Source organism: Macaca fascicularis, chromosome 13 (genome assembly GCF_037993035.2).
Source record: "Macaca fascicularis isolate 582-1 chromosome 13, T2T-MFA8v1.1".
Lineage (NCBI taxonomy): Eukaryota > Metazoa > Chordata > Mammalia > Primates > Cercopithecidae > Macaca > Macaca fascicularis.
This window is the reverse complement of record NC_088387.1, coordinates 85,062,155-85,081,719: the sequence shown is the minus strand read 5'-3', so window position 1 is coordinate 85,081,719 and position 19,565 is coordinate 85,062,155. Positions and strand designations below refer to the sequence as shown.

Genomic DNA, 19,565 nt, shown 5'->3' with positions numbered 1-19,565 from the left:
GTCTTCCCTCCCAAACGTGCTCTACCTCACCATGTTGATAGATATACAGTGGCCCCACTACTCGCTTAAGTTCTAAATTACTGAAAATCATGTAACAGGTAAAAGCGTGAGACAAATAAACTACCCCACAAATACATGTGGCTCTTGGTGTGGGGAAAAGAAAGATCAGACTGTTACTGTGTCTATATAGAAAGAAGTAGACATAAGAGACTCCATTTTGTTCTGTATTTGAGATGCTGTTAATCTGTGACCCTACCCCCAACCTTGTCCTTGCAAGAGACGTGCTGTGGTGACTCAAGGTTTAAAGGATTTGGGGCTGTGCAGGGTATGCTTTGTTAAACAAGTGCCTGAAGGCAGTATGCTTGTGAAAAGTCATCACCATTCTCTTAATCTCAAGTACCCAGGGACATGTACAATGCCAAAGGTTGCAGGGACCTCTGCCTAGGAAAGCTAGGTATCGTTCCAAGGTTTCTCCCATGTGATGGTCTGAAATATGGCCTCGTGGGAAGGGAAAGACCTGATCATCCCCCAGCCTGACACCTGTGAAGGGTCTGTGCTGAGGAGGACTAGTGTAAGAGGAAAGAAGGCCTCTTGGCAGTTGAGATAGAGAAAAACATCTGTCTCCTGACCATCCCTGGGCAGTGGAACATCTTGGTGTAAAACCCGATTGTATGTTCTGTTTACTGAGAAAGGAGAAAACCGCCTTAGGGCTGAAGGTGGGACTTGCTAGCGCAATGCTGCTCTTTATGCACTAAAAAGGTTTATAGAAATGTTTACATATGCATATCAAGGCACAGCACTTTTCCTTAAACTTACGTCACAGAGATCTTTATTCATATGTCTTACTGTTGACCTTCTCCCTACGATGATCCTATTATCCTGCCACTTCCCTTTTCTAAGATGGTAAAGATAATTACCAATAAATACCGAGGGAACTCAGAGATCGGTGCCAGCGTGGGTCCTCTGTATGCTGAGTGCCAGTCCCCTGGGCCCACTTTTTCTTTCTCTATACTTTGTGTCTCATTTCTTTTCTTGAGTCTCTCGTTCCACCTAACAAGAAACACCCACAGGTGTGGAGGGGCAGGCCACCCCTTCACTTGGGGTTCATTTGACTGAGACCTGTATTTACTTTAATGGCATCAGAATCCTGCTACTCACCTTCTAACAAACTTGGAGGTAATCTTTGATGCTTACCTTTCCTTAATCCCCACATCCAGTTAGTTGCCAACTCCTCTTGGTTCTGTCCTCTTATTGTTCAGGCCCTCTTAGTCTTTCCACTTTCTGACCTTTCAAATGTAGTTTCTTCCTGCTCCATTCTAAACATGCTGGTTTCAAAGTATTGGTTGGGCCATACCTTGATTTAAAGAAATACTCATTTGTCAACTTTGGAGGTTGCTAGGGCACTAACTCACTCTAAAAATTGTAAATATTTATCCCATCTTTCCCATTCAGATTTAGAGAAAGTTCCTTAAAGAATCATAGCTGATAAATGCAAGAGGTTTGACAGAACCAGAAAAACACTATTTTACAACCCCTGAAATGAAATAATGGATCCAGGCAACAATCATTAATAGCTGCTAAAACCATCAGGTGAAGGACTGATGAGAAACTTTGTAGTAGGTGGTACCACCAGAACCCATTGATCAATATTAAAGTCACTGAAAGTGGAACAATCAGACATCATGTTCCTCCTGAAATGATGCAAGAGAAAGTATATAGCATCACCTATGGAGTATTCTTGGGAGAAAATAAATGAACCAGGATCAAATCCAGCTTCTAGGTCTAACTGGACACTATGGGGATACCATCAGTCAAATCTTGAATGGAGGAAATTCCACAGGACAAATAAAAGCCAGGAAGAACTAAAACGCAGGGGTAAATGTTACAGAGTAAAGGAGACATATCAACCAAATGCAATGTTGGATCTATATTTCAACAACAAAGAAAATTGTATTTTTGAGATAGAAACAATACAGACCATTATATGATAATCAAGGAAATCTTGTGGATTTTTTGAGTGTGACAATGATGCTGTGGTTTTGTTAAAAAAGACTTTATCTGCTAGAGATACATTTTAAAGTACTTACAAGTGCAATGATGTAACACCTGAGCTTTACTTTGAAATATTCCAGTAGGGCCGGACACTGTAATCCCAGCAGTTTGGAAGACCAAGGCAGGAGCATCGCTCAAGGCCAAGAGTTTGAGACCAGCCTGGGAAACATGGCAAGACCCTATCTCCACAAAAAATTTAAAAATTAGTTGGGTGTGTGGTGTATGCATGTAGTCCCAGCTACTTAAGCCGCTGAAGCAGGAGGATCACTTGAGTCTAGGAGTTCGAGGTTACAAGGAGCTGTGATCATGCCACTGTATTCTAGCCTGGGTGACAGAGTGAGATCCTGTTTCTTTTTTAAAAAAATTACAGTTAAATACTTTACCAAAAGAAACAAACAAAAAGTAAGGGGTTAGATGTATTAAGAAAGGTAAAGTATTGACATTTGTTGAAGTTGGGTGATGGGTAGAGTTTCATTATTCTATTTTTGTGTATGTTTGAACATTAAAAAATTTAAATAAGTATGAATCATATTGAAATTATTCAATATTCCGTAATGAAAAGTTAACATGCCAAGAATCTCAAATTATGGTGAACACTCAGTGGGCAATGGATGTTGTGAGTTATGTCTCTAGTTAGTTAACAGATAGTAGAGACCTGGAAGAGCTTATATGTAGTCTTTTAAACATTTCTTCTCAGATACATACATGCATATATACGTATTATATAAAATATATATTCACACACACATATATGTACACACACAGGATGGCTTCATGGACATGCAACCTGTGCAATTACACAAGACTGTGCTTAGAAGCATCCCACACCTAATTTTTGAATGAGGGCCCTACAGTTTCATTTTGCCCTTAGTCCCACAAATCATGTAGCTGGCCATACACACACATGCACACATACCACATATCCACACATATATGTGCATATATTGTGTACATATATACATACAGTGAATATATTTAACATAAGTGTTAAGTATGCATGTGAATTTTATGTATGTATTTATGTTAAACATGTACATATTTAAATAATATGTGGTTTAGTGACAAACATTCCCTAAAAGGTATGTTTCTAATAAGGCAATTATATTAAAATGGCTCTCAAAATTTCTGTGTGTGTGTGTGTGTGTGTGTGTGTGTATGTGTGCATTTTAATTACCAAATAAGGTCCCAGGCTCTTGCCCCTGTCCTCCTGAGTAAGAGGATACTTTTTTACTTTAATTTTGAGGCCAAGAAAATATATACTCACAGATAAATAGAAGTTGCTAAGAAATGCTATATTCATTTCATAGGAGTAGAATGTATATACCTTTTTTTTTTTTTTTTTTTTTTTGAGGCTGAGTTTCACTCTTGTCACCCAGGCTGGAGTGCAGTGGCGCGATCTTGGCTCACTGCAACCTCCGCCTCCTGGGTTCAAGCGATTCTCCTGCCACAGCCTCCCGAGTAGCTGGGATTACAGGCACCCGCCACCACACCCAGCTAATTTTTGTATTTTTAGTAGAGAGGGGGTTTCACCATGTTGGCCAGGTTGGTCTCAAACTCCTGACCTCAGGTGATCCACCTGTCTCGGCCTCCCAGAGTGCTGGGATTATAGGCATGAGCCACCATGCCCAGCCAGAGTAGGAATATTAAAATGAGGTCAGGTAAAGATAAGGCTACATTCTCACTAACTGGCCACATCATTTAGTGTTTCTTTTGAATATAGCCTCATTAAAACCTGATTTAAAAAAAAAAAAAGATTTCTCTCTGCGCAGAACATTTTCAAATCTACAGAAAAGTTCAAAGAATAATACAAAAACACCTGTGTACTGTCATCTAGATTTGCCAATTGTTCAATGGCTAATATTTTGCCACATGTGTGTCCTCTTTCTCTCTCCATGTTGATTTTTACTGAACATTGAAAGTTGCAGACATCATGACACACTTGGCCTCTAAATATTTGTGCATGCATTGCCTAAAAATAAACACTTTTGGAAAGGCACGGTGACTCATGCCTGTAATCCCAGCACTTTGGGAGGCCAAGGCAAGTGAATCACCTGAGGTCAGGAGTTCAAAACCAGCTGGGTCAACATGGTGAAATACCGTCTCTACTAAAAATAGAAAAAAAATTAACCTGAAGTGGTGGCAGGTGCCTGTAATCCCAGCAACTCAGGAAGCAGAGGCAGGAGAATCACTTGAACCTGGGAGGCAGAGGTTGTAGTGAGCCGAGATTGCGCCACTGCACTCTAGCCTGGGCGACAGAGTGAGACTCTGTCTCGAAACAAACAAACAAACAAAACAAAACATTTTCTGCATATACTATTATCACACCTGAGAAAACAGTTATTTGGCATTGTTAACCAATACGCAGTCTATATTCAAATGTTCTCAATTGTCCCAAAGATATCTTTATAGCTGTTTGCTGGGTTGTTGTTTTCTTTGTATTTTTAAAAATTATTATTTAGATAGGCTCTCACTCTGTCACCCAGGCTGCAATGCAGTGGCATGATCATGGCTTACTGCAGCCTTGACCTCCTAGGCTCACGTGATCCTCCCACCTCACCCTCCCAAGTAACTGGGACCACAGATGCATGCTACCATGCCCAGCTAATTTTTTCTGATTTTTTGTAGAGATGAGAACTCACTGTGTTGCCCAGGCTAGTCTCGAAATCCTGTGCTCAAGCCATCCTCCCATTTTGACTTCCCAAAATGCTAGGATAACGGGCATGAGCTACTGTGTCCAGCTTTTGTCTCTTTGAATATCCAGGATACAATGAAGATTCAAGCATTGATTGCATTTGGTCATTAGATCTTACAAGTCTCTCTCTCTCTCTTTTTTTTTTTTGTTCATGACACTGACTTTTTGAGAAGCCCAAGTCAATCATCTTATAGAATGACTACATTCATGATTTGTCTAATAATTTCCTCATGCTTAAATTCCAGTTTAACACTTTGTGCAAGAAAACTAAATAAGTAAAATTCTTAAATCACATCAGGAGGGGCATAATGTTAGGGTGCTCCACCTTGGGTGCTGCTAAATTGAATCACTTGGTTATTGTGGTGACCATTGTAAAGGTACATTTTCCCCTGTATAACTGATATATCTTCTGTAGGATTATATTTAAATCCTTGTGAAGATTCCTATTCCACAACAGATTTTCATCCAATAGTTTTAGCATCTATTGATGAATCTTACATGAAAAATGTAGGAACTGCTTTTTATGAACACTTTTTAAAGCCTTTATGAAAGTATTTTCTCTTACTGTATTTTCACTTTTTGTTTAACCTAAATGTGGCCCTTTTTTAAAATCCTAAACTCACATGGCAGTTTTAGAATGGTGGTTGGTTGCTGCTATAGTTTGGATGTTTGTCCCCCAAAATCTCATGTCGAAATTTGATCCCAATGTTGGAGGTGGGGCCTGATGGGAAGTGTTTGGGTCATGGGGGAAGATCCCTCATTAATAGATTAATGCCGTCCTGGGGGTGGGGTGTGCTGGGGAGGGGAAGCAAGGAGTTCTCAATCTATTAGTTCCCTCAAGAGCTGGTTGTTAAAAAAGAGCCTGGCCCTTCTCCCTCACTCTCTTGCTGCCTCTCTTGCTATATGATCTCTGCACATCTGCTGTCTTTCACCTTCCTCCATGAGTGGAAGCAGCCTGAGCAGAAGCAGATGCTGGTGCCATGCTTCTCGTACAGCCTGCAGAACCGTAAGTCATAGAAATCTCTTTTCCTTATAAATTATCCAGCCTCAAGTATCCATTTATGGCAATAAGAAAACAAACTAAAACAACTGCCCTAAGTTCAAATTAACCTTCAGGGTCTTCTAAGATGCAATTTAGATTATCTTTCAGCATTCTCTACAGCAATTCAGGACAACAAACTAGCATACCCGGTGTTCCTCAAATATCTCTTCTCCAGAGCTCATACCAGGCCCCTTGTCCAGACTTCCTGGGTGGTCTCCTCTCTACTCATCTAACACCCTGGCATATACTTGGAAGGCCCACTGGGCTGTCACTTCTAGCCCTGTGCTCAGTAGAAAGCCATCTCACCCTTCCCGATGGACTATTTTCTGTTTTTAGCCACTGCCTTACAGCACAATTGTCTTTAAAGCGGTTGATAAAATAGATAAAAAATGTATTTAAGATAAAATGTAAAACTATGCAGCAAACACTAGTGGACCTACCATCCAGTTTAAGGAAGTTACCGTTACCTTTGAAAGTCCATTTCCCCAATCACATAATTCCCCGCCCTGAAAGACAACCACCATCCAGAATTAAGTATTTCTCATTCTCTTCCTTCCCATTGTTGTCTCATCACATTTGTTGGGTTTCATATAGAAAATGATTTAGTTTTGCATGCTCTGGAACGTTATATAAATGGAATTATTCTGCATATATTTTCTGAAAACCTGCTTTGTTCGCTTAACATTATGTTCCCAAGAGTTGTATTGTGTTACGTTATTACATTTAGCTGTAATTCAATTGTTTTCAATACTATATGGTACCCCTTTGTGTGAATATAAATTTTTTAATCCATTCTTCTTTTGATGGGCATTATGGTTGTTCCCTGTTCTTTTGGCTATTATAAATAGGGTTTTATGGACATTCTTGTAAGCATGTATGTAGGAACAGAATTGACCGTTTTACGGGTATACATGGATTCAACTTTACTAGATAATGCCAAATTGTTTTCCAAAGTGGTTGTACATCACTTTTTTTTGTTTTTGTTTATGAGTACCATATTTCTCCGACTGGCTTGTAAGCTATGTGAGGCAGAGAACGATCTTATTTTTTTTGGCCTAAAAGCAGTAGAAATTTAATAAATAGGTATGAGTTGATTGATTCATTAATAGCATAAAAAGAAAATTTGGGGGCGTTTTTTCCATCTTTATAACAAAGAGATGAGGCTGGGCGCAGTGGCTCATGCCTGTAATCCCAGCACTTTGGGAGGCTGAGGCAGGTGGATTACTTGAGGTCAGGAGTTTGAGACCAGCCTGGCCAACATGGTGAAACCCTGTCTCTATTAAAAATATAAAAATTAGTTGGGTGGGTGGCACATGCCTGTAATCCAGCTACTCAGGAGGCTGAGGCAATCACTTGAACCCAAGAGGCAGAAGTTGCAGTGAGCCGAGATTGGATCATTGCATTCCAGCCTGGGCAACAGAGCGAGACTCTGTCTTTAAAAAAAAAAAAAAAGAATGAAGAGATGAGCCAGGAAAAAGTAAAATGTAAGAATATTTTTGAAGCAAAAAGAAGAAAACCTTTCTGTTTCTGCAGAAAGATTAGTAAAAATAGTAAAAAAATTAAAGGAAACATTAAAAGGTAAATATCTATTGATATTCCCTAGCAGATTTTAGATAATCTAAGGAAAATTGCATATCAGAAGCAGGATACTTTTTCAGAAGGGCTCTAATATGTATGTCGTTTTTTCTCTGGGCTTTTCTTCCACGTAGTCAAGGTGCTTAGTATTTCAGATGTGTTAGGTCGGTCCTCAGGTTTCTTTGAGAGTAATTTCTTTAGAAGAGTTTTCTGCAATGACAGTGAGAGTCAACAGTAAGAAATAAAACACTGAAATAAATAAAATTCTGATGATTTTCAAGTGCTTACTTCTCTTTTATCATACACATCTGAGATGGTGCCACCCCGTAGGTCTCGAAAAAGCTGAAAAAAAAAAAAAAAAGATAGGTATATATTAGGAAAAACAAACAGAACTAAAGGCTGAGGACACCTGAAATGTAGGATATTTCCAGATTTTTGGGAAAGTCTCTAGACAAGAAGCATACAGGATTCCCTGTCCCCTACCCTACCCCCACTTTAATAACCATCCTTGCATTATGACGTGAAGTGTTAAGTGCATCATCTTCACCATCTACCTTCATGCGTTTTGGAGCCCTAAGTGATAGGTACTTCTAACTGTTTCACAGAGGATAAGGTTATTGACTCCAGGAAGGTTCCCTTTCCTGAGCTTAAGAGTAGGATATACAGCTGGGTGCAGTGGCTCACGTCTGTAATCCCAACACTTGGGGATGCCGAGGTGGGTGGATCACTTGAGGTCAGGAGTTTGAGACCAGCCTGACCAACATGGTGAAACCCCATCTCTACTAAATACAAGAAAATTAACCAGGCATGGTGGTGCATGCCTTTAGTCCCAGTTACCCGGGAGGCTGAGGCAGGAGAATTGCTTGAACCTTGGAGGCAGAAGTTACAGTGAGCCGAGATCGTGCCATTGCATTCTAGCCTGGGCAATAAAAGTGAAACTCTATCTCAAAAAAAAAAAAAAAAAAAAGAGTAGGATATCTAGTTGCCTACTGCCTTTAGTGACTCCCCACTGCCTAAGCAAGAAAGTCCACATTTTTTCCTTAAGTTAGCCCAACCTATCTTTCTAGTCTCACCAGCTACTACTTCCTTGTAACTTATATATTCCAATACAACTTACACTGTCTGCTGTCCCCAGATACACTCCATACATTCCCACCTCCATGCTAGAATCACCCTTTCTGTTTTGGACTATGAGAAGCCAACAGATCCTTCAGAGCCCAGCTTAGATGTCTCCATGAAACCTAAGTCCTTAAAGCTGGAAAGATCTCCCTCCCAGCTGCTTCCACAGACTTCATGCCTTCTCCTAAAATGCTTACGGCATTCTCTTATATTATCTTCCCTTTTAGAAAATAAGCTCCTTGAGAACAAGGCTTTATTTATTTATTTATTTATTTATTTGGAGATGGAATGTCACTCTGTCACCCAGGCTGGAGTGCAGTGGTGTGATCTTGGCTCACTGCAACCTCCACCTCCCGGGTTCAAGCGATTCTCCTGCCTCAGCCCCCTGAGTAGTTGGGATTACAGGTGTGCGCCACCACACCCAGCTAATTTTTGTATTTTTTAGTAGAGATGGGATTTCACCACGTTGGCCAGGCTTGTCTCAAACACCTGACTTCAAGTGATCTGCCCGCCTTGGCCTCTCAAAGCTGGGATTACAGGGGTGAGCCACTGTGCCCAGCCAAGGCTTGTGTATTTTGCAACCCTTATAGCACTTAGCACAGTGTCTAACACAAAGCAGTCAATCAATAAAATTTTACTGACTGACAAGTCTTACGAGTCTTATGAGATGTACTACCTTCCAGGGAAGATCAAAGTTTCTGGTTTTTAACAAAGTGTTTGGTCTTTGCCAAACCTTGAAAGACAGAAAATTCATATTTCATTTGCAGTCAGATACTAATATACTCAAGCCCATCCTCACGTGAGAGCAAGAACTGTCTGCAGCAGCACTCTGAAGGTAGTAGTCAATAATTTTTCTTATTTAATTCTTTCTTTGAGATCATTTTACCTGTAATGTTTCGGAAGCAGTGTCACATACATAAAGAAGTTCAGCAAGAATTAGCCCCAAAGCGTAGAGGTCCACTTCCTTTCCATAGTCTTGCGAAGAAATCTAAAGAGACCAAAATAGATTTACCTTTGTTACACTCCTTACATAAATTTCCAGCCTTCTAAAGCCCAAAAACGTTATTTGACCAAAACATCTTACATCACACAACGTCTATTTATTAGCAAGATCTGTGGAGTCTGACTGCCTAGGTTCAAATCTGTCCCGCCGAATAGCTGAATCGTCTGTGTAAATTAATGGTTAACATGGGAATAATCTCAGTTATAAAATCAGGATAACAACAGTATCAACCACAGAGTTTAATTGCGAGGGTAAGTGAGATGCAGCAGATAAAGCAGTTAAAATAGCACCCTGTAGGTGACTTGCACTGCAGCTGTTCATAGCGTATTTGTTCACAATATTCCATAACTAGAAACAACTCAAAGGACCACAACAGAAGAATGGATAAACATATTGTGGCATATTCATACAATGGACTGCGACTCAGCAATAAAAAGGAATTCTCTGCTGGTATGAGCAACAAATAAAGTTTTTCCAGAAGATATTATTTTGAATGAAGAAATTAAATACAACAGAGTACCTACTGTCTGATTCCATTCATATGAAGGTTAAAAACAGGAAGAACTAAACTATGGGGATAGAACTCAGAGCACTAGTTGCTTCTGATCAGTGGGGAGGAGGCATTGACTGGAAAGGAGCTTGAAAGAGCAAAATGTTCTATATCTTTACAGGCTTATAGGTTACACAGGTGTATGCATTTGTCAAAACGGAAAAATATACAGTTAAGATCTGTGCATTTTATGGTGTATAAATTGTTCCTCAACAAAATGTTGCTTTTTTTTTTTTTTTTTTGAGACGGAGTCTTGCTGTCACCCAGGCTGGAATGCAGTGGCATGATCTCAGCTCACAGCAGCCCCTGCCTCCCAGGTTCAAGCAATTCTCCTGCCTCAGCCTCCAGCGTAGTTGGCACTCCAGGCACATGCCACCACACCTGGCTCATTTTTGTATTTTTGTATTTTTTTTTTAAGTGGAGATGGAGTTTCAACATGTTGGACAGGCTGGTCTCGAACTCCTGATCTGAGGTGATCCGCCCACCTCAGCCTCCCAAAGTGTTGGGATTACAGGCGTGTGCCACTGCACCCAGCCAACAAAAGGTTTTTAAATAGAAAAAAACACACACACACAAAATAAAAAGTAAAGTAAAATGATGAATGTTTTTAACCAAATAGTGTGAGGGCAGCAATACAGGATGCAGGAGAAAACTGAAAGCAGTGGGAGGTTAAAGAGAGCCGCTGGCTCTCTTTAGTGTTCTATACTTTTTAGGCCAAGTGGCCCCCCAAAAGGAAAAAGTGTGTGCCTTCTCCATTCTAGACTCTCAAACCATCAGATAGCTCAGTATATTTATTCTTGGATGACAAAATAGTAGAGGTATTTTGAAAGCTGTATTGTCAGCAAAATAGTCTTTAATGGGCATTTACGAATTAGAAATTAAAATAGAATAAACAGCCCAAAAGGTGAAAAATAAAAGCAATCAACCCCCCAAAACACTATATATATATATATATAGAGAGAGAGAGAGAGAGAGAGAGAGAGAGAGAGAGGAGAGAGAGAGAGCATATATGTAGCATAATAAATTATATATATATCTTGAAGAGTATAAAAGTGGCTTTGAGGTAGGTTGTATGATTGCCCCCAATTCTGTGCTGGCCTTCTAGTGAGAGGATTACTCTTCCCCACACTCATTGCCTTGAGCTGGGCCATGCTTTTTGCTCTCGGTAATGATGTTTAGTGATGTATGACACCGCTGAGCAGAACATGTAAAAGCCATCACAAGGTTCTGCCATTGCCTTCTGCCTTGAGGATGGCAGTGACTCAGATAGCATTTTTCCTTCAGCCTGGATCTTGGAATGAAGGAGACACGCAGAGCAAAACTGAAGCCAGACAGACTGCTGCCGACTTGTCATGTGAGCAAGAAATAGACCCTTGGTATTTTCTGCCCCACTAAGAAACTGGGGTCATTTGTTACCACAGCATAGTCTGGCAAAAGCTGACTGATGGATGACTTGAATAAGTGAGGGAAAAATACCAATTTTGGAGAAGTCTCAAATATATAAGGATATCAGTGTTCCTCACCTGAATCCTCAAATCTGATGCAATTGCTATCAAAACCTCAAAACCAGTTACGGAAGATGACAAGGTGATTCAAGAGTTCATTTGGAATTGTAAATGTGAACAGCTAAGAGCATTTTTAAATTGAAGAATAATGTGGCAGGTCCTGCTGTTTGAATACTAAAGCCTAGTTTATAATGCTATAATAATCTAAATAGCATAATATTAAAAAGAGAAATAAAAAATAAATCAGTGAAACAGAACAAAGTCCAGAAACACATCTCTGAATGTGTGGGAATTTTATATATCGTAAAATAATATTGTGGTAAAATAGACATAACATAAAATTCACCCTTTTAACCATTTTTATGCCTACAATTCAGTGGCATTAACTACCTTCACAATGTTGTATAACCATCACCACTATCTATTTCCAGAGCTTTTCATCATCCCAAACAGAAGTTATACTCATTAAACAAGAAGTTCCCATTCTTCCCTTCCTCCAGATAACCTCTGTTCCACTTTCTGTCTCTATAAATTTTCCTTAAAATAGCATTTAAATAATGGACTACTTAACACATAGTGATGAAGCAACAGTATATTCACAGGGGGAAAATCAAGTTATATTCCTTTCTCATACATACACAAAAGTTAATTCAAATTGCAGTTAATTTTTATGTTAGTAAAACCAAAAAATATTTTCATAATCTTGTAGTAGAAGCCTCCAAAATAAAAATGAGAAACCTTACAGCAGTAAAGAAAGTATTGATAAATATGACAATTTAAAAGCTGCAGTGCCGGGTTTGGTGGCTCATGTCTGTAATTCCAGCACTTTGGGAGGCCGAGGCAGGTGGATCACCTGAGGTCAGGAGTTCGAGACCAGCCTGGCCAGCATAGTGAAACCCGTTTTCACTAAAAATACAAAACTTAGCTGGGCATGGTGGTGGGTGCCTATAATTCAAGCTACTTGGGAGACTGAGGCAGGAGAATTGCTTGAACCCGGAAGGCAGAAGTTGCCGTGAGCTGAGATCATGCCATTGCACTCCAGCCTTGGTGACATCATAGAGCAAAACTCCGTCTCAAAAAAAAAAAAAAAAAAAAAAAATGGCGTTATAAACAAGAAGTAACAATCAAGGAGAAAAATTCTATAATATAGTTAACAGATAAGGAATCAACACCCAATATATATCAAGATTCCTTACCGATACATGAGAAAAAGACAACTCAATTATGAGAAATTGGGAAAGGATAGGAGTAGAGAATTTGCAGAAAATGTATAAGTAAATATACAAAAAGAGGGCATACCTTACTAAAAATCTGGAAAATACAAACTAAAAGAGCAAGATACTCCTAATTCAACATACTGCCCAAAACTGACCACTGGAGAGTATGATGATGCAGCAATCTCATACATTTTGAGGGGAGAGTATTAATAGAATCACTATTTTTGGAATGACAATTAAACAGCAATTAAGTTTGAAATGCAGTTGTCAATCTATTCAATCACTTTACCTCAAGAAATCTATCACAGATTATCATAGAATTATTTGTTCTTGGGATCCAAAATAAGGAGGAATGTCTATAAGTTTATGAAGTTGTAAACAACCTAAATAAATACCCTTCGATGATAGTGAAATACAATCTGGAAAACATAGTGATACCTTGTCACTACAATAAATAAATAATAAAAATTAAAATAAAAATAATTAGCTGGGCACAGTGGTATGCACCTCTAGTCCTAGCTACTCAGGAGGCTGAGGTGGGAAGATTGCTTGAGCCCAGGATTTTGAGACTACAGTGAGCAATGATCATACCACTGCACTCCAGCCTGGGTGACAGAGCAAGACCTTGTCTCTAAAACAAAATAAGAACAAAAAAATACGATTAAATTTTAAAAAGAGTTAAATTATGGTATCTCTATATTTTGAAATACAATACAGTTGCTAAGAAAAGAATGTGGCAGATCTATTCGAACTAATATGGAGAGATTATGCTATATAGTCACAAAATAACAAAATAAGTCCTTGAAAAAATGTATGCACATAAATGTTTATGTAAAAAAGAAGTCTGGGTGTATATTTGTGTTTGTATGTTTTTATAACTCAAAAAATTATCTAAAAGGATAAAGAATAAACTGATGAGAAGGATAAGGGTGGAAGAGAATGGTGAGGGAAATTTTCAGTATATACTTCTGGACTGTTTTAATTATATAAGAAGTGTCTACTCTTTTTATAATTTTTAAAATAAAATAAGTAAAATATAGAGAGACAGGAAAGAGACTTACCTGTTCTGGGCTCATGTATCGCAAAGTTCCCGTATTGCTTGTTCGCTTTACATCATTTTTCAGAGATGTTGCAAGTCCGAAGTCTCCAATCTTTATTTGTTTTGTATCTACTAAGAATATATTACTTGGCTATGAAAAAAAAAAATTTAACTTACATGTACCAACTTGACATACTATTACCACATGTCTTCATTATACATAGAAAGGTGGATTCACTCTGCATGGTCCAAGGGAAAAGATCCAGGACTATAGGGTGGAAATAACCTAAAGATTAGCTTTAAAATATCCTAATATCCTAATAGTGTTGTCCAAAGAATGGGAGTTAGACGGTTCCCCATCCCAAGATAGGGCTGAACAACCACTAGAGGAAATGTTGCAAATATGAGTCCACGATCTGATAGGGACTGAAGTAGACATCCTTAAGACCCCTTCCAACTTTGAGATTCTCGGAATGGTTCTATTCCCAACAATACTGCAGAATTAACCTGTGCAGAATTTCTTCTGGGGGTCTTTTCTCCAAGCCTCTGACAACTTCTTAACAAACATATCCCTTCTACCGTGAAGGCATACCGAGTTTATTGGAAGCTAATAACTAGCTCTGAAATATTTTTATCCATGCAATTCTTTAAGCAGATTTTTTGTTTTTTAAAGGAAGAACAGAATAGAAGTGGTCATTCTGACTCCACGGCTTTACAGGAGGGGTTTTGTTTGGTTTTGTAAGATGGAGTCTCACTCTGTTGCCCAGGCTGGAGTGCAGCGGCATGATCTCGGCTCACCACAACCTCTGCTTCCTGGGTGCAAGCAGTTCTCCCGCCTCAGCCTCTCGAGGAGTTGGGATTACAGGCATGTGCCACAATGCTTGGCTAATTTTTTTGTATTTTTAGTAGAGATGGGTTTTTGCCATGTTGGCCAGGCTGGTCTCAAACTCCTGACCTCAAGTAATCCGCTCACCTCGGCCTCCCAAAGTACTAAGATTATAGGCATGAGCTACCATGCCCAGGTCATAGGAGGTACTGACCAATATTCTTTTTGTTTGTTTTTGAGATGGGGTCTCATTTTGTCATCCAGGATGGATTGCAGTGGCATGATCATGGCTCACTGCAGCCTCAACTTCCTCGGCTCAAGCGATCCTCCCACCTCAGCCTCCCAAGTAGCTGGGACCACAGGCCACCACACCCAGTATACTGACCAATATTCTAAAGACCATAAAAACAGGAAGGTAGTTGATGAGAAAATCAGTATTTTGCTATTTTTGAAAAGGCTGGACTTTTAGTACAATGTTAGGCTATACACACAGACTCTATGGGATAATGCACTTATGAGAGGGTCTACCTAGTAAGTACCTGAGAGGGAAGAGACCACAAGCCCAGGGAAGGCTGAAGGAGGAGCTTCTGAGAAGCCAGCCTGAGATGATGGCTCATGCAGCAATTAGCAGTTGGATTAGAATTCAATTAACAGTCTGATTGGAGCCTAACACCAATAATACAGATGGAAAGCTGTAGACAGATGTGAGGTGGATGTGGAGAGAAAATATTCCTATGCTATGTTCAAGTTGCAGTGTAAGAATATGCTGGGATTGCAAGTGGAACTGCTAGTCCCACATAAGGCTATCACCTGACTCTAAGAAAGAGAAAATTGAATGTATGAAGCCATGTAAATATCTAAGCTGGATGAGGCTATCTAGTAAAAATATCAGATCACTTTTTATAGTTCATTAAAAAGAAAAAGTAGGCCAGGCGAAGTGACTCATGCTTGTAATCCCAGCACTTTGGGAGGCTGAAGCGGGCAGATCGCATGAGCCCGGAAGTTCAAGGCCAACCTTGCCAACATGGTGAAACTCTGTCTCTACTAAAAATACAAAAACTTAGCCAGGTGTGGTGGCCTGGAATCCCAGCTACTCGGGAGGCTGAGGCAGGAGAATTGCTTGAACCCGGGAGACAGAAGTTGCAGTGAGCTGAGATCACTCCACTGCCACTCATGTCTACAATCCCAACACTTTGGGAGGCCAAGGTTGGCAGATCACTTGAGCTCAGGAGTTCAAGACTTGCCTGGGCAACATGGCGAAATCCTGTCTCTACAAAATATCAAAAAATAGCCCGGCTTGGTAGCCTGTGCCTGTAGTCCCAGCTATGTGGGGGGCTGAGGTTGGAGGATTGCTTGAGCCTAGGAGGTTGAGGCTGCAGCGAGCTGAGATCATGCAACTGCCCTCCTGCCTAGGCAACAAACAGAGCAAGACCTTGTCTCAAAAAAACAAAAAACAAAATAAATAAAAACAATAATGTCACATTTTGTCTAATCAGTTATAATATGACTAGACAAAATATAGGGTTGTAGAGCATAAAAAGGGGTACAAACTTCACATAGGAGGCACAGGAACAGGCTGATGCTCAGGCTGAAGATGACCAGAGCCTGGGCTTTAGGAGACTGAACATTTTAGAGAGAAGCAGCCTTGGATAAGAAGTCCTCACTCCAGAAACCCCTATGTCCCTTCTCAGTGCCTTTGGTCTAGTTCCTAAGATTCCAACAGAAAGTGGTTAAACACTTGGAGACTTTTGTAAGAGGGGCCGCATTGGGTAAAGACCATTTCCTGGCAAAACTACCTACAGCTACTGTTTTGCAAAGAATAACCCAAAAGGTGTACATCTTCATTGTATCTTTTCTTAAAGGAGATAAATCAACAACTGTAGTAGTGAGAGCTAGAAAAGTTATAGAAGATGAAAGAAGTCTCAATATCAAAGCTTCAGGCCGGGTGCAGTGGAGCACACCTGGAAAGCCAGCACTTTCGGAGGCTGAGGCAGGACGATCGCTTTGAGTCTAAAAGTTTGAGACTGGCCTCGGCAACATGGTGAGACCCTGTCTCTACAAAAACACAAAAAAATTAGCCAGGTGTGGTGGTGCACACTTGTGGTCCCAGCTACTCAGGAGGTTGAGGTGGGAGGACTGTTTGAGTCCAGGAGGTCAAGGCTATAACGAGCCGTGATCGTGCCACTGCACTCTAGCCTGGGCAAAAGAGCAAGACCTTGTGTCAAAAAAAAAAAAAAAATTAAAAATTTAAGAATAATAATAAAGTCTGACCCTTGAGCAACCGCAGCAAGAGCAAAAATTCTCTGCAAATATACACAAGAAAAGATCAGTCCATGACACAGGGTACATACAGTGCAGGGCATAATTGGTAGGTAAGTGGGTAGGCGCCAGTCAGAATTTTGCTAATTCATTCTGAGGACAAGGAACGTAATGCCTACACTTCTGCATTTATTTGCAAATTATTGTATATAGAAATAATTGTGCTTATTTGTTATTTAACTATATGTATGATTTATCCCAAAGTGAAAGCATGACCAACTCTACATTTATCCTTTTTAAATAGTCCTGACAATGCTCCAACTTCAAATAATAACTTCAGGTATTGTAGAATAGACATACTGGAACCAGGCAGACTCAAAACACCAATGCATCAGACATCCAGCCCCTGGGCAGACCACGGAAGTAATACCTTTTAAGGACTACTCATTCCTATCTGAGCCCAATAACAACTGTATATATGGGCACTTATTTCTCTCAAGGAATTTTTTGTTTCATTCCTTATTCCTGGCTGTTTTAGAGGGGTGGGGTAAGCAGTTAGTCACATAAATGAGGTACTTCTGCCTAGAACAGGAAAAGGCAGTTCCAGAGTGATCAGGAAAGGCTCAGTAAAGGAATTATAAGCAAAGGGGACAGGCAGAAGTGTATATTCCATAAGAGAGAAGAGCATGAGCAAAGGTCCAGGGACAGGATTCAGGATGGCCAGCTTGTGACAGGCTAGGCAAGTCACAGGGAATAGGGAATGGAAGAAAGGCTGTGAAGGGCTGCTCTGCCTCTTACCTTCTGTCATTTTGATGAGAAGTAAAAATAGGGAAACTCCTTGTCCAGACCATAAAAGCCAGAGGAAAATGAAAATACTAAGGGATGATACACTTTCCCAGTCTGGAATTACTGCAACTTTCCAATCATGGGGTCGAAATGTTTAACCAAGACAATATTAGACTCTGGACCCAGTAGCTGTGACAGCCCTCAAGAGTAATGACTGAGAGATTAGGGAATCATAGTCCTAAAGCCACAGTCAGCAGAGTCCCCTCTGCCTCTCGAATAAGCCTGAGTCACTTAGAGGAGGCAGGAGGAGCAGGGACAGAGCAGTCAGTTGGCTGTGCCAGTCACAGTAATCATTTGCATGCAAATGTTCAGATATCATTTTCTCGTAACTACCAACCAACCACTATTCTAAAACTAGAGAAAAAATATATCTATCTTATTTTATGTGTGTGTGTGTATATATATATGTGTGTGTGTATATATATGTGTGTGTGTGTATATATATATGTGTGTGTATACACACACACACACACATATTTATTTATTTATTTATTTATTTATTTATTTTGAGACAAGTCTTACTCTTCACTTAGGCTGGAGTGCGGTGGAGCAATCTTGGCTCACTGCAACCTCCCCTCCCAGGTTCAAGTGATTCTCCTGCCTCAGCCTCCCGAGTAGCTGGGATTACAGGTGCACACCATCATGCCCAGCTAATTTTTGTATTTTTAGTAGAGACAGAGTTTCACCATGTTGGCTAGGCTGGTTTCAAATTCATGACCTCAGGTAATCTGCCTGCCTCAGCCTCCCAAAGTGCTGGGATTACAGGCGTGAGTCACTGTGCCCTGCTGAGAAGATATATTTTAAAATTACTAAATTATATATATATATATATGTATCAATTAATAAAGTACATTTTTCCACTTACCTTAAGATCTCTATGAATTATATTTTTTGAATGTATATAATCCAACCCTTTTGTTATTTGTTCAAAGAGTTCCAAAGCCAAAACTTTGTCTAGTTCCTTGCCTTTTCTACGATCAAGCCAGTCCTCCAATGTCCCGTCTTCACAGAATTCCATTTGGATGAAAAGGCACTTAGTCTTTGATCTGGGTATAAAATTCCTAGTATGTTAAAAGTAACAATAAATATAAATTTATAAAAAATACATAACTTTTTAAAAGCTTATACCTTATCTTAAGAACCCCAAAACATGTCTCAAAATAGAAATCTAAATACAATAAACAAATTTGAATCAAAATATAATAGGCCATTTCTTATTTCAATCATAAGTTCCCAGATGTCCAGAGCTTTATTTGTTTAGCTAATTTATAAAATATGAGCCGGGCCGGGCACGGTGGCTCACACCTATAATCCTAGCACTTTGGGAGGCCGAGACTGGTGGATTGCTTGAGCTCAGGAGTTTGAGATCAGCCTGGGCAGCAGAGCAAAACCCCATCTCTACTAAAAATACAAAAATTAGCTGGGTGTGGTAGCATGGCACCTGTAGTCTCAGCTACTCAGGAGGATGAGGCACAAGAGTCATTTGAACCCAGAAGGCAGAGGTTGCAGTGAGCTGAGATCGCGCCATTGAGCTCTGGCATGAGCGACAGAGTAAGACTCTGTCTCAAAAAGAAAAAAGAAGATGCCGGGCACAGTGGTTCATGCCTGTAATCCCAGCACTTTGGGAGGCCGAGGCTGGTGGATCATGAGGTCAGGAGATCGAGACCATCCTGGTTAACACGGTGAAACCCCGTCTCTACTAAAAAATACAAAAAATTAGCCCGGTGTAGTGGCGGGCGCCTGTAGTCCCAGCTACTCGGGAGGCTGAGGCAGGAGAATGGCGTGAACCCAGGAGGCGGAGCTTGCAGTGAACCAAGATTTCGCCACTGCATTCGAGCCA

At 40.1% G+C, this 19,565-nt stretch overlaps 2 protein-coding genes across 8 annotated transcripts in view; one reads left to right on the top strand and one right to left on the bottom strand.

Annotated features, from left to right (window-relative positions):
- Positions 1-19,565, top strand: part of NDUFAF7 (NADH:ubiquinone oxidoreductase complex assembly factor 7) — a 172,458-nt gene that overhangs the window by 22,945 nt on the left and 129,948 nt on the right. The gene's annotated exons all lie outside the window — the stretch shown is intronic.
- Positions 1,221-19,565, bottom strand: part of EIF2AK2 (eukaryotic translation initiation factor 2 alpha kinase 2) — a 56,614-nt gene continuing 38,269 nt past the window's right edge. For 3 of the 6 annotated variants that reach the window (XM_065527176.2, XM_045369498.3, XM_045369499.3), the window contains exons 13-17: positions 18,591-18,786; positions 13,817-13,945; positions 9,367-9,468; positions 7,650-7,703; positions 5,321-7,571 (exon numbers count right to left, since the gene is read on the bottom strand). In XM_065527176.2, the coding sequence (XP_065383248.1) occupies positions 7,452-7,571; positions 7,650-7,703; positions 9,367-9,468; positions 13,817-13,945; positions 18,591-18,786 (601 nt within the window). In that variant the 3' untranslated portion in view covers positions 5,321-7,451. Of the gene's footprint in view, positions 1,355-5,320; positions 7,572-7,649; positions 7,704-9,366; positions 9,469-13,816; positions 13,946-18,590; positions 18,787-19,565 lie in introns of those variants that run through there. The other 3 variants (XR_012422496.1, XR_012422497.1, XM_015433781.4) reach the window with 2 other exon arrangements.